We start from the raw sequence: 14630 nt of genomic DNA on the forward strand, positions 1-14630 counted from the left end.
GGCTGAGACTATGTAGCAAGGCTGGGCTATGTAGCAAGTTCTGAACTAGAGTATAGGCTAACAATTCTTGTTTTTTTTTTGTTTCTTTGTTTTTTGGGGGTCCAGTCATGGGGCCTGAACTCTGGGCCTGGGCACTGTCCCTCAGCTCTTCAGCTCAAGGCTAGCACTCTACCATTTGAGACACAGCGCCACTTCTGGCTTTTTTCTTTTTACTTATGTGGTGCTGAGGAATCGAACCCAGGGCCTCATGCATGCAAGGCAAGCGTTCTACCACTGAGCCACCTTCCCAGCCTGTCCCTGAGTTTTTTTAAGCAAGGGTAGTACCCTACCACTCTGGCCACAGTGCCAAAGTTTTCTGGGGGTTAACTAGAGATAAGTGTCTCATGGACTTTCCTGCCCTGGCTGGCTTTGAACCGTGATCCTCAGATCTCAGCCTCCTGAGCAGCTAGGATTACAGGTGTGAGCCACCAGTGATGGCTTAGAAGTATACAATTTATGTTGGAGACAGAACATGACCTAGCTTAGGAATTGTAAAAAACTTCCAAGACAGCTGGGTGCCAGTGGCTTATACCAATAATCCTAGCTACTCAGGAAGCTGAGATCTGAGGATTGAAGTTTGAAGCCAGCATGGGTGGAAAAGTTCATGAGGCTCTTATCTCCAATAAACTAAATAGAAAAACCTGGAAGTGGCACTGTGGCTCAAGTGGTAGAGTGCTAACTTAGCACAAAGAGGCTCAGGGACAGCACCCAGGCCCTGTATTCAAGCCCTAGGACTGGAAAACAAAACAAAACAAACAACAACAACAACAACAAAACCCCCTAACTTTCAAAAGGAAGTAGTATTTGGAGAATTTGAAGATTTAAAAATAGTAAGTGTGCATTAGACAAGAGGATTAGAAGGAGCATGTATGAAGGATCTGAGGCAGAAAGAATGTGGCCCTCTTAAAAATTCAACCATGTATAATATAGTATATACAGTATATATGAAATAAAATCCAAGGCTTTTTCCACACAGGAAAAAATAAAAGAAATAAGGCTGGGTTAGAGAAGGGAATTCTGAAAAACTCTGGTGGTAAAAGTATAGCTCAGTAACAGAGCACTTGCTTAGCATGTGTGAGGCCCTGAGTTCCATCCCTAAATACACACACACACATATATAAAAGCTAGGTATGGTGGTAGTGGTACATACCCTAAAATTCCCAGCACTCAGGAGACTGTCTCAACAAAACCAGTAAAAACAAGCATCTCACAAAGTTCTCACGACCATGAGGCAGGGAAAGGGAACATGGAATAGAAGTCAATAGGAGGAAGAATGGTGAGAAAGCACTAGGAAGGCTGTTTGAGAACCAGGGAAAAGGAAAACCCGTGTGCTTAAGGTTTCTTTTTTTTGGGGGGGGGGCAGTCGTGGGGCCTGAACTCTGGGCCTGGGTGCTGTCCCTCAGCTCTTCAGCTCAAGGCTAGCGCTCTACCACTTGAACCACAGCGCCACTTCTGGCTTTTTTTTTTTGCTTATGTGGAGCTGAGGAATCGAACCCAGGGCCTCATGCATGCAAGGCAAGCGCTCTATCACGGAGCCACTTTCCTAGCTCCTGCTTAAGGGTTCTATAAAAAGTAGCCTTAACATATCTAGTCTCATGAACAGGTACTTATATAAAATGCTTCCAGCTCTAGCTAAGAAGAGCATTGTATTGCCAACCAAGTGCTGGGCAAATTAAGATGGGGCTGGGCAAGGTGCTACTGTTTGCTTCCCTCCCTTCTCCACTCACCATCCCGTGCTCTGCAGCTGTCCGGTCAGCTGCCCGCCCCTGCTCCAGGGCAGTGAGCTGGGCCTCCAGTGAATGGGTACGCTCTCTGTACTCCTGTTCCAGGGTGAGAACCTGCTGCTGCATGAAGCTGCTTTCCTGCTTTGCTGCTGCCTGCAGGAAGCCCAGAGAGGACAGTGAAGCAAGAGGACAATGGTTTCAGAGAGGGCTCTTTTTCTGGCCATCTGTGGCCCAAAGATGGAGTCCAACAGAAAGAGAATCAGCTAGCCAGGCATCGGTGGCTCACACCTGAAATCCTAGTTACTCAGGAGGCTGAGAGACTCTTATCTCTAATAAACCACTCAGAAAACCTGAAATGGTGCTGTGGCAAGTGGTAGAGCGCTAGCCTTGATTTGAAGAGCTGAGGGACAGCGCCCAGGCCCAGAGTTCAAACCACCCCCCCACGACCAACAACAACAACAACAACAAAAATAAGAAAGAGAATCAGCTCTCCTTCCTCAGCCCTCTGCTGTGGTGTGCTGAGGACCCCTATGGGCTCTGCTGTTGCTGCGGCACCTGATCTGTCCCAGGAGATATAGTCTGAAATTGGTCTTAACGCATTTCTGCAGAGTTGAAGTGTATATGGGCCAGCTCTGGCCACCAGCCAGCCATCAGACACAGGCCTCCTTTAGCTCTCAGTATGCTTCTATAGCTGAGTTTCCCCAAATGGCAGAAGAATATAGTGGTTAAAAAGAAAGGCTCTGCATGAGAAAGTAAGATATGAGTTCTACTACTGGGTGCCTATGAGCACATGGGTTAGTGACCAAACTCTCTGAGCTTGCCTCCCCTCAATAAAGTGGGGGTGATAGTGCATGGCTCATAGCTGTGCAGCAACAGGTGCAAAGCACTCAGCAGAGTCTGTGCCATGGCAGAAAGGAAGTCAATCATGGCTGGTTTTAGTTCCCTGGCTTCTAACTCATTAGCCCATTTGGAATTGGGATAACTGGCTATGTTTTTGTCACCTCATAGTTTTTGGTTTTTTTGTTTTTTGGTGAGTCTTGAGGCTTGAACTCAGGGACTGGGTACTATCTATGAGCCTTTCTTTCTTTCCTTCTTTCTTTCTCTCTCTCTCTCTTTCCTTCTGTTGTGGGGCTTGAACTCTGGCCTGGGTGCTTTTCCTGTACTCTTCAGCTCAAGGCGAGTGCTCTACTGCTCGAGCCACAGCACCACTTCCCGTTTTCTGGTAGCTAATTGGAGATAAGAGTCTCAAGGACTTTCCTGTCCCGGCTGGCTTTGAACTGCAATCCTCAGACATCAGCCTCCTGAGTAGCTAGGACTACAGGTGTGAGCTACTGGTGCCAGGCTATCTATGAACTTTTTGCTCAAGGCTAGTGCTCTACCACTTTGAGCTACACTTTGATTTTTGAGTGGTTAACTTGAGATAAGTCTCATGGGAGCCGGGCGCTGGTGGCTCACGCCTGTAATCCTAGCTACTCAGGAGGCTGAGATCTGAGGATCGCGGTGCAAAGCCAGCTCGGGCAGGAGAGACCCTGAGACTCCTATCTCCAATAAACCACCAGAGAACCGGAAGTGGCGCTGTAGCTCAAGTGGTAGAGCGCTCGCCTTGAGCTGAAGAGCTGAGGGACAGCGCCCAGGCCCAGAGTTCAAGCCCCACGACCGACAAAAAAAGAGTCTCATGGGGACTTTTCTGCCAGGCTGGCTTTGAAAACTGTGATCCTCAGAATTAAGCCTCCTGAATAGCTATTATTACAGGCTTGAGTAACCAGCACCAGGCCTCCTCATAGTTTTGAACAGTTCTCCATTTCTCTGATTGCAAGCTGATCTCTGGATGAATTGGCTCATCCAGGGCATGACCTAAAGGCTAGGTATTTGTTTTTTGTTTTGGTTGGTTGTGGGGCTTGAACTCTGGGCTTGGGCGCTGTCCCTGCACTCTTCAGCTCAAGGCTAGTGCTCTACCACTTGAGCCACAGCGCCACTTCTGGTTTTCTATTTGTTTATTGGAGATAAGAGTCTCCCAGACTTTCCTGCCCGGGCTGGCTTTGAGCCGAGATCCTTAGATCTCAGCCTCCTGAGTAGCTAGGATTACAGGCGTGAGCCACCGGCATAAGGCTGGATATTGGTGGGAACTAACAGTACAGGTCTGTAGTGAACCCAGACACCACTAGCAGTTCTCATTCCTTTAACCTACTCTGCCTCCTTACTCCCATCCAGCACAACTGCACTGAGGTTGGGTGCAGAAACTGCTGTAGATGCTAGGAATGCATCTGGGGCATCATCAGAGGTACAGAGGGAATGCTCAGGACCTGGTATAGAGGAAGCACTCACGAGCTCCTGTATCTGTGCTTCCTGCACAGCCACGACATCCCTGTTCTGCTGGAGCTGCTCCTCCGAGGCCTGCAGGCTCTGCTCCAGTTCCTTCACCTGGGGAAATAGAAGCATTCTTTCTGTTCACAAGAAGTGGAGTGGCTTTACTGCAAAGCTTTAAAATCTAGACCAGGGCTGTTCAGCTGTTGCTGCTCAGTGGTAGCACATGTGCTTAGAACATGCTAGAACCTGGCTACAATCCCTAGAACCCAAAAAAGAAAAACAAATAAAAGAATTAACATAAAACAGTACATTCCAGAAAAATGTAACAGCAAAAATATACCCATAAGGCTATCATTATAAAACAATATTCTAATGTCTATTTTTTTTTGGGGGGGGTCTGGTCGTGGGGCCTGAACTCTGGGCCTGGGCGCTGTCCCTCAGCTCTTCAGCTCAAGGCTAGTGCTCTACCACTTGAGCCACAGCACCACTTCTGGCTTTTTTCTTTTTGCTTATGTGGTACTGAGGAATCGAACCCAGGGCCTCATGCATGCAAGGCAAGCGCTCTACCACTGAGCCACCTTCCCAGCCCTCTAATGTCTATTTTTGTTGTTGTGTCATGGGGCCTGAATTCTGGGCCTGGGCACTATCTCTCAGCTCTTCAGCTCAAGGGTAGCACATTACCACTTGAGCTACAATGCCACTTACAGCTTTTTCTGCTTATGTGGTGCTGAAGAATCAAACCCAGAGTGCCTCATGCATGCAAGGCAAGCACTCTACTACTGAGCTATCTTCCCAGCCCTCCAATGTCTATTCTCATAGCCCTCAGGACACTTTTTAATAATTTTGTGCATAATTTCAATCAAACAATATAAAATGTGCTTCCTCCCAACTCATAAATTTCCTTGTGCTTTCATGTAACAGTAGGACCTTAAATTATTATTGCTCAAGTGGATTTCATACTTTCTGACCCAGCTGCCTATTGTGCTGGCACTTGGGTAGCTTTTTTTTTTTTTTTTTGCCAGTCCTAGGGCTTGAACTCTGGGCCTGGGCACTGTCCTGGAGCTCCTTTTGCTCAAGGACAGAACTCCACCCACTACTTGAGCCATAGCACCACCTCTAGCATTTTTGGAGATTCTCGGACTTTCCTGTGTGGGCTAGCTTTGAACCATGGTCCTCAGATCTCAGCCTCCTGAATAACTAGGATTACAGGCATGAGCTCCCAGCACCTATCTGGTTTTCTATCTAAAATGATGTAGCAGTTAGCATACACACATAAAAACTTTTGACTAGCTTGAACCATTCCCTTGAATTACAGATTCCCAGGGTTGCGATCACTCCTCACAATATGAATTTAGTTTTGACTCAGTCCACAAATGTTGACCAAGTCTGACTGCAGCAGGACAGATACAGCCTGGCACAAGAGGGAATCAATGTCCACAGTGAGTGGGACTGGACACTCTAAGGTGGCAACAGATTTGACAAAAGCTGTTTTCCCAATTGATCTTAAAGTCCTCTTGTTTACTGAGTAGCTAGACAATGAGGTGCCTTATTATTAAAATGTAAGCAATGCTGGGTGCTGGTGGCTCATGCCTGTAATCCTAGCTACTCAGGAGGCTAAGATCAGCCTAGGCAGAAAAGTCCATGAGACTCTTATTGCCAATTAATCACCAAAAGGCTGGAGGTAGAGCTTTGACTCAAGTGGTGGCACACTAGCCTTGAGCAGAAAAGCTCAGGGACAGTGTCCAGGCTCTGAGTTCAAGCTGTGGACCATTACAAAATAAACAAAAAACCCCATTAAGCACACATAGAAGAAGATATCTTTCTCTTCAGTTCTGTGGATGACACTCAGGGCCTCATGCATGCTAGATGCCTGGCAAGTGCTCTACCACTGAGCTATATATCCCATAGGAAAAGACTATATACATACATGCATATAGTACATATACATATATACATATAGTATTTATATGTATATACATACAACATGTATATATAGTATATACATATAACATGCATATACATATATACATACATATATGTATACACAAATACATATACATATATTCCTTTTTAATCCTACAGATTGCTGAGGATATTTATTTATTTATTTTTGTGTTGATCCTAGGGCTTGAACTCAGGGCCTGGACACCCTGAGCTCGTTTTTTTACTCAAGGCTAGTGCTCTACCACTGAACCACAACTCCATTTCCAGCTTTTCTGATGGTTAATTAGAGATAAAAGTTTCATGGAGTGGGGTGAGGGTGACTCACAACTGTAATTGTAGCTACTCAGAATACTGAGATTTGAGGATTATGGTTCCAAACCAGCAGGGGCAGAAAAGTCCCCAAAGGACTCCTACCTCCAATTAACCACTCAAAAACCGTAAGCAGTTCTGTGGTTTAAGTGGTAGAGTGCTAGCCTTGAGCACAAAGAGGCTCAGGGATAGCACCCAGGCACTCAAGCCCCACAACTAAGAAAAACAAAACAAAGCAAAAAAAACCCCCTCCATATCAATATATACATAGTCATAACTATAGAGATTTAGTTGTGCCTGAAAAATAAAGTTTTAGGGCTGGGAATGTGGCTTAATGGTAGAGTGCTTGCCTAGCATGCATGAAGTTTTGGGTTTGATTCCTCAGTACCACATAAGCAGAAAAACTTGGAAGTGGCACTATGGCTCAAGTGATAGCATGCTAGCCTTGAGCAAAAGAAGCTCAGGAACAGTGCTCAGGCCCAGGAGCGGGGAGGGATGAGGGGGGTGAGGGGAGAGTAAACATTTACCATTTACAAGTACAGAGCTACTATTTCCACACAGGAGAACCATAATGTTATTAGTCTATGATGATAAATTTTATTAATGGTATAGCCATTACTAAAGCCCTGACTTTGAAACTACTGGGTTCAGAATATCTATGTGCAAGCTTCAACGCAGAGGCAGAACTCAAGACAGTTCATATCACCAGGCGCCGGTGGCTCATGCCTGTAATCCTAGCTACTCAGGAGGCTGAGATCTGAGGATAGCGGTTCAAAGCCAGCCTGGGCAGGAAAGACCGAAACTCTTATCTCCAATAAACCACTCAGAAAACCGGAAGTGGTACTGTGGCTCAAGTGGTAGAGCGCTAGACTTGAGCTGAAGAGCTGAGGGACAGCGCCCAGGCCCAGAGTTCAAGCCCCACGACTGACAAAAAAAAAAGACAGTTCATATCTTTGAAAGGTTATATGGAGGGTTACCACTGACTCATTCTATTCCTCTGCACATATCCGAGGGTAATTAAAATATGCAATTTCACACAAAAAATTTGTATACTGTTGTTCAGTGGTAGGGTTACTTCTCCAGCAACACACCACTACCACTGCCATTATTATTTTTTTTTTGGGGGGGGAGTCCATTTGTGGGGCCTGAGCTCTGGGCCTGGGTGCTGTCCCTCAGCTCTTCAGCTCAAGGCTAGTGCTCTTCCACTTGAGTCACTTCCGGCTTTTTTCTTTTTGCTTATGTGGTGCTAAGGAATTGAACCAGGGCCTTATGCATGCAAGACAAACATTCTACCACTGAGCCACCTTCCCAGCCCCTATTATTATTATTATTTTATTACCATCACTACCCATATCAAAAAAGAAAATGAAACAAAAGCTATCCAGGGAATTTTACAAGTCTGGTGTTGCATCTTTGATAAATAATTATAAGTCCATTCATCTTTTTTTTTGCCAGTCCTGGGGCTTAAACTTGGCTCGGGCACCATCCCTGAGCTTCTTTTGCTCAAGCTAGCACTGTACCACTTGAGCCACAGTGCTACTTCTGACTTTTTCTATTTATGTGGTACTGAGGAACTGAACCAGGGCTTTATGCATGCTAGTCAAGCACTCTACATTAAGCCACATTCCCAGCCAAAGAATGGATTTTTAAAATGGAACTTTAAGTAACACAGTAAAAACAAGTTAAGGAATCTGATTATGACAAAACATAGAAATATCTGTTGAGGGGCTGGGAAGGTGGCTCAGTGGTAGAGTGCTTGCCTTGCATGCCTGAGGCTCTGGGTTCGATTCCTCAGCACCACATAAGCAAAAAGAAAAAAGCTGGAAGTGGTGCTGTGGCTCAAGTGGTAGAGCACTAGCCTTGAGCTGAAGAGCTGAGGGACAGTGCCCAGGCTCAGAGTTCAGGCCCTATGACCGGCCCCCCCCCACCAAAAAAAAGAAATATCTGTTGAACAAGGGATACATGGATAGTCAACAGATTGCTTTGGACTGAAACAAATGATTAGAAACTACGATATACAATCAAACCCTACAAACTAAGAAAAAACTGAAAACTCCAATGAAAAACAGGATTTGAGTGGATAATTCAAAGGAAAAACCCAGCTGGGCACCAGTGGCTCATGCCTGTAATCCTAGCTCCTCAGGAGATTGAGATCTGAGAATAGCAGTTTGAAGCCATTCCAGGCAGGAAAATCCTCAAGACTCTTTATCTCTAATAAACTACAAAACAAACCAACAAAAAGTGAAAGAAAAAAAAAAAAAGGAGAGGAGCTGTGGTTCAAGGGGTAGAGTGCTACTAATGAGCACAAAAGTTCAGAATCAGTGGCTAGGCCCAGAGTTCAAAGTTCAGGACTGGCAAAAAAGAAAGTAAAATTTTCTTAAAAAGGGAGGAGAAAAACCCAAAAGACTAATAGAAACAACCATAGCAGTGAAAGTATCACTTCACACTCACTAATGGGGCAAAATCTACAAGTTCAACACTGGGAAGAAGATTTGGGAACTCTCACATATGATGGCGGTGAAGAGCCAGATGCAGCCCTTGTGGTAACAATCTTGTCTTACTCAGTCACCTTACAGAGACTGGACAGGTCAGTCACTGCAATGTGATCTGTGGTGCAGGAAGAAGAAAGTAGTAGTTGCCGGGCGCTGGTGGCTCATGCCTGTAATCCTAGCTACTCAGGAGGCTGAGATCTGAGGATCGCGGTTCAAAGCCAGCCCGGGCAGGAGAGACTGAGACTCCTATCTCCAAAAAACCACCAGAAAAGCAGAAGTGGCACTGTAGCTCAAGTGGTAGAGCGCTCGCCTTGAGCTGAAGAGCTGAGGGACAGTGCCCAGGCCCAGAGTTCAAGCCCCACGACCGACAAAAAAAAAAAAAAAAAGAAGAAAGTAGTAGTAGTAACTACAAAGGAGAACAGATACCACGAAGCAGATACAGATGGAAAATAGAGCAGTTCAAAGTGACAAAGAATACGCATCCATAGCCGTATCTTTATCATAAACTAAAACTAAATACATACAAAAACAATGTTATCCATTTCAAGCTAACTCCACAATGAAAACATTTACATTGACCACATTCAAATGGTTTCCTTATAGGAGTGAGGCAATATTAAAAGGAAGAAAACAAGAGAACAACTTTGTGTGGAACAACAGTGGATACAGTGAAGAAAATAATTAAACTCTGTTTAAAAGCCAAAAGAACGTTTTTGAAATAAAAAAGTTCTGGCCATGGGGATTCTTAACCTTATTCAGTCAGGTTACCACACAAATAAGAAAACAGGGGAGTAAGGTCAGTACCCGAGTCTCTAGGATGTCAATGGTCTCAGCCTGGCTACTTCTGGCTGCCAAGAGCTGCTGTCTGATGTCTTCCAAGTTCTGCTCAGCAACTGTTTTCTGTAAGAGGAAAGGTAAGTAAAAGAAAATAATAATCTCTCCACTGAAAAGTTACTGGTTGATACCTGCAACATGCTGAGTTGTGCTAGATACAGGGTATGTAAATATATACACATACACCTCCCCCCACGGGTTATATATTTTTTTAACAGTAATTATGTTATTTTAATTACATAAAATATAAACCAGCTATAAATAACATATACTGCTTAAACACAAACCATGCTATATGCTACATATTAAATATATATGCTTAAACACGAATGTAACGCATCACACAATACTATATAGAATACATAATACTACATGTTATAATAAGGTATAAAAATCTCTTTTGAGCATAAGGTTACATTTCTTTCTCTTTTTTTTTTTCTTTTCTTTTAGTGTCAGTCCAGAGGCTTGAACTCAGGGCATAGGTATGGATCCTAAGCTGTTTCTGCTCAAGCTTAGTGCTCTACCACTTTGAGCCACAGCACCATTTCCAGCTTTATGGTAGTTGATTAAAGATAACAGTTTCACGGATTTTCCTGCCCAAGCTGGCTTTTAATTGTAATACTCAGATCTCAGCCTCCTGAGTAGCTATGATTACGGCATGAGCCACCGATGCCTGGCAGGTTACACTTCTTGTGTAACTACCAGCAAATTAAGATGAAATTCACTTAAAAATTTTTTTTTTGGTCCAAGACCAGGGCTTGAACTCAGTCCCAATGCTTTTGCTAATAGGGTAACTCTCTACCAAGTGAACCATGCCTCAAATCCCAGAGTTCATATATCTTAAAGTATACAAATAAATTTGACATAGTTCTTGGTCCCCAAGGCTGGAACAAATAGCTAGCAAAAACATTTAAACATTAGCATTAGGAAATGCCTGCAGAGAGGGTGTACCAAGTAGAGAGAGGGCTGGAGGGTGAGTGGTATTTCTCACATCACAGGCAGCCAGAGGATGGGGGAGCATCCTGAGCAGAGGGTGATCACTGGGGATGTGGAGAGCTTGCACATTCAGGGAACTCTAAACTCCTCAGAAGCCAAAGTGATAATGGGCTTAGGTCAAGACAAGAGATATCAAGTTGGGCAAAAAGGCCAGATAATGGTAGGCTCGTTAATGATGCCAAAAGAAAAAAGGAAAAAAATAAAGAATTTGAACTTTATTCTGTAAGGCTATGTTTTTCATATGAGGTCTCCCAAATGTTGGCAAGTCTTGCAATCTAGAGTGGTTGGTTAAACTTGAGGGAGGCCTTACTCCATCCAGATCTAATGAAATCAGAGTATCTCTGGGTGGGGTCAGATATATGCTTCAAACAACAAACTCCCAATAAACTCCCAAGTGGTTTCTTAACTTGATAATGGTTAGCCACTGGTGCTCTGCCTAAAATTCTAGCTACTCAGGAGGATGAAAGACGGTGATTGTGGATCTAAGTCCAACTGGGCAAAAAAAGTCCTTGAGATTCTTGTCTCCAAGTGACTAGCACAAAGCTTGAAGTGGAGGAATGGCTCAAGTGGTAGAACACTCGAGCAAGAGCATGAGGCCCTGAGTTTAAGCCCTAGTGCCAGCACAAACCAACAAACAAACCTGGTATTAGTCACACCTGGTACAATAATCGTTATAATATTAGTAGCTGACATGTACTGAGATCTTACTATGTTCCAATCTAAGCACATCACATATTTTAATTCATTTAATACCAACAACAATTGAGACAATTCTGAGTTTGGTGCCAATACTAAGTTGAATTTTATAGAGGTGAAACAAACACAAAGACATTAAGTTACTGTGCTAAGAAACAGCTTGTAAGAAGACACAAACATAGGCATCTGATTCTAGAATTACTCCACTCTAGAGTCCACCTTTGTGTGCTGTGAAAGATGTTTAGGTAGTGATGTGGTAGAAGTGCAGCTCAGGAACATCAGTGTGACAGTGAGTGTGGAGGACTGCCATGGCTGAGGGAGATGTGAGGTGGGCCAGTTTAGAAACTTCTAGAGTAGGGCTGGGAAGGTGGCTCAGTGGTAGAGCGCTTGCCTTGCATGCATGAGGCCCTGGGTTCAATTTCTCAGCACCACATAAGCAAAAAGAAAAAAAAAAAAAGAAACTTCTAGAGTACTCTAGGCCAGCACTGCTCAGAGGCGCGGCACAAGCAGTAGCAGCAGAGATGGTGGTGTTCAGCTGGAACTAGAGACAAAGTAAGTCTAGTCTACAGGGAGCCACATCATTGTCACTTTTGTCACGATGAGACCAGCCACTGGACTACCAAGGAAAGACAGAATACATGCAGAGCACGAGCTCAGGCCTGATGCAAAGTTCATGCATACCAAAGGGAAAGATACCATTCAGTTTAACAGCCTCCTCAGATGAAGAGAGTATGTGGCCAAGGTAATTCTTGTCAATACCTAAGGGACCATTTTTTCCCATGTAGTAGATAAGAGTGTGACAGAGTGGGGTAGGAAGTGATGCAATAAGACATAAAAGTGGCATAAGAAGTATGCAATCTGTTTATAGGTATCTCTGAACAAAGCTCTTCTCCCTGAGAATACACAAAGACACAAGGCTGTTTTGACACAGGTGGGAAATTGGATGAGCCAGGTACAATGGGTAGTCTGAGTACTTGGGAGGCTAAGGTGGGAGAACTGCTTGGGCCCAGGAGTTCAAAGCTAAAACAGAGTTACAAAAAGTCAGACACTCTCATGCAGCTATCTGCTGAGATTCTTGCTTGGAAATTTGGGATTGATGAAATACCTAGATGAAATTTACTGTTCCATTCCTGTCTATGGGAAGTGAAGGTGTGGCCTAAGTGGCAGAGGACCAACCTTGAACAAAAAAGCAAAGCAAGAACAGGATGCTGGCGCTCATGCCTATAATCCTAGTTACGAAGGAGGCTGAGATCAGATCACAGTTCAAAGCCGGCCTTGGGGGGAAAGTCCATTGAGACTCATCTCCAAGTAACCACCAGAAAACTGGAAGGGGTGCTGTGGTTTAAAGTGGTAGAGCACTAGCCTTGAGCTGAAGAGCTGAGAGACACCAGTGCCCAGGTCCAGAGTTCAAGTCCCACGACCAAAAAAAAAAAAAAAAAAAGCACTAAGCAAGAGCATTATGCCCTGAGTTCAAGCATGCATGTACATGCATGTGCCACGCACACACACGTTGTATACCTTACATGCTTGCCCATGTAACAGTGGCTGGAATAAGGAAATTAGTATTACCTCTCTTAAGAGTTCTTGTGCATGTTCCTCTCCAGATAAATTCTGTTCCAGTCGCTTCTCCAAAGATGTGACCTTCTTTTGCAAATGTGCAATGAATTTTTCTTTTTCTTGAGTTTCAGCAGTGACCTACAGAAAGCAGAGAATATAAGCTGGGTGTCAGTGGCTCATGCCTGTAATCCTAGCTACTCAGGGGGTTGAGATCTGAGGATCAAGGTTCAAAGCCAGCTCGGGGAAGGAAAGGCTGTGAGACTCTTATCTCCCATTAACCACCAGAAAACTGGAAGTGGCGCTGTGGCTCAAGAGACAGAGTGCTCGCCTTGAGCTGAAGAGCTGAGGGACAGCGCCCAGGCCCAGAGTTCAAGCCCCACGACTGACCCTCCTTACCGCCCCCTCAAAAAAAAAAGCAGAGAATATATCACATATTGTTCTCCTTCACATCCCCTCTTTGCTTCTGTTGCTCAGCACAAGCCACAGACTTTCATTCAGCTTGTAACCCAGACAAATTCTCATCAGGGTAAGAAGCAGCACAAGTTGTTATGTTATACTAAGCTAGGGAGAGTTTTACTTACTTTCCAAGTTCCATTGTCTTCCTACAGATCATATCCTACATGGAACCTTCTGGGTCTGTCTGCTTTACTTTAAGCCCTTAGCCCTTAAGGTATACTATACAAAGTTGCTAAGCCATGCTACTTGTTGCCAAACCTGCCTCTTTCCTAATGGTCACCCTCTTTACCTGGTCCTTACTAAGTCTGAACCTAATAGGCACAGTCCCAGCACAGGCTCTTCAAGACTGAGTGCTGAGTTAACAGATTAAAACTTAACTCCTGTCTCAGGCATTATCCCAGCTGTGTGATCTTGGACAAATTATTTAGCCTTTCAGATGCTCGTTTTATCAAATATCAAAAGGAAAACTAATAGGGGAGGACTAAGTCCCTGTGCTGCCAGGCCCAGGTGGCTCACGCCTAGCTACTCAGGAGGCTGAGATCTGAGGATCGCAACTCAAAGCCAGCCCACGCAGGAAAGTCCATGACACTCTTATCTCCAATTAAACCAGAAAACTGGCAGTGATGCTGCCGCTCAAGTGGTAGAGTGCTCGCCTTGAGCTGAAGAGCTGAGGGACAGTGCCCAAGCCCAGAGTTCAAGCCCCATGACCGATCAAAAAAAAAGTCCCGGAAGTGGCACTGTAGCTCAAGTGGTAGAGCGCTCGCCTTGAGTTGAAGAGCTGAGGGACAACGCCCAGGCCCAGAGTTCAAGCCCCACGACCGACAAAAAAAAAAAAAAAAACTATATAGAGCACCCAAAAAAAAAGTCCCTATGCTGAACGCATTGAATAATGAGCACAGAGTAACTGCAGCTATTCTTGTTTATTCTTTAATGAATATTTGCAGAATTCTCTTTTACTTTTTACACAAACTAGCTTTGCATACCTTTTCAGCCTCCTCTAGTACTATTCTATCTTCCTTTCAGAGCACTTGGCTGTCTTCTCAGTTCTAACTTGTCCTTTTCCCCTTCATTGCAAATGTATGTAAGTTAAAAAAAAGTGTGACAGCCGGGCGTTGGTCGCTCACGCCTGTAATCCTAGCTACTCAGGAGGCTGAGATCTGAGGATCGCGGTTCTAAACCAGCCCGGGCAGGAGAGACCGTGAGACTCCTATCTCCAATAAACCACCAGAAAACCGGAAGTGGCGCTGTAGCTCAAGTGGTAGAGCGCTCGCCTTGA

The 14630-nt window shown here is 44.6% G+C and overlaps 1 protein-coding gene across 7 annotated transcripts in view; it reads right to left on the bottom strand.

Moving 5' to 3' along the window:
- Positions 1 to 14630, bottom strand: part of Golga1 (golgin A1) — a 53260-nt gene that overhangs the window by 13652 nt on the left and 24978 nt on the right. For all 7 annotated transcript variants that reach the window (XM_013021451.1, XM_013021452.1, XM_013021448.1 and 4 more), the window contains 4 exons: positions 12911 to 13036; positions 9620 to 9715; positions 4089 to 4184; positions 1767 to 1916 (listed from right to left, as the gene is read on the bottom strand). In XM_013021451.1, the coding sequence (XP_012876905.1) occupies positions 1767 to 1916; positions 4089 to 4184; positions 9620 to 9715; positions 12911 to 13036 (468 nt within the window). The remainder of the gene's footprint in view (positions 1 to 1766; positions 1917 to 4088; positions 4185 to 9619; positions 9716 to 12910; positions 13037 to 14630) is intronic.

This window comes from Dipodomys ordii, unplaced genomic scaffold (genome assembly GCF_000151885.1).
Source record: "Dipodomys ordii isolate 6190 unplaced genomic scaffold, Dord_2.0 Scaffold55, whole genome shotgun sequence".
NCBI lineage: Eukaryota > Metazoa > Chordata > Mammalia > Rodentia > Heteromyidae > Dipodomys > Dipodomys ordii.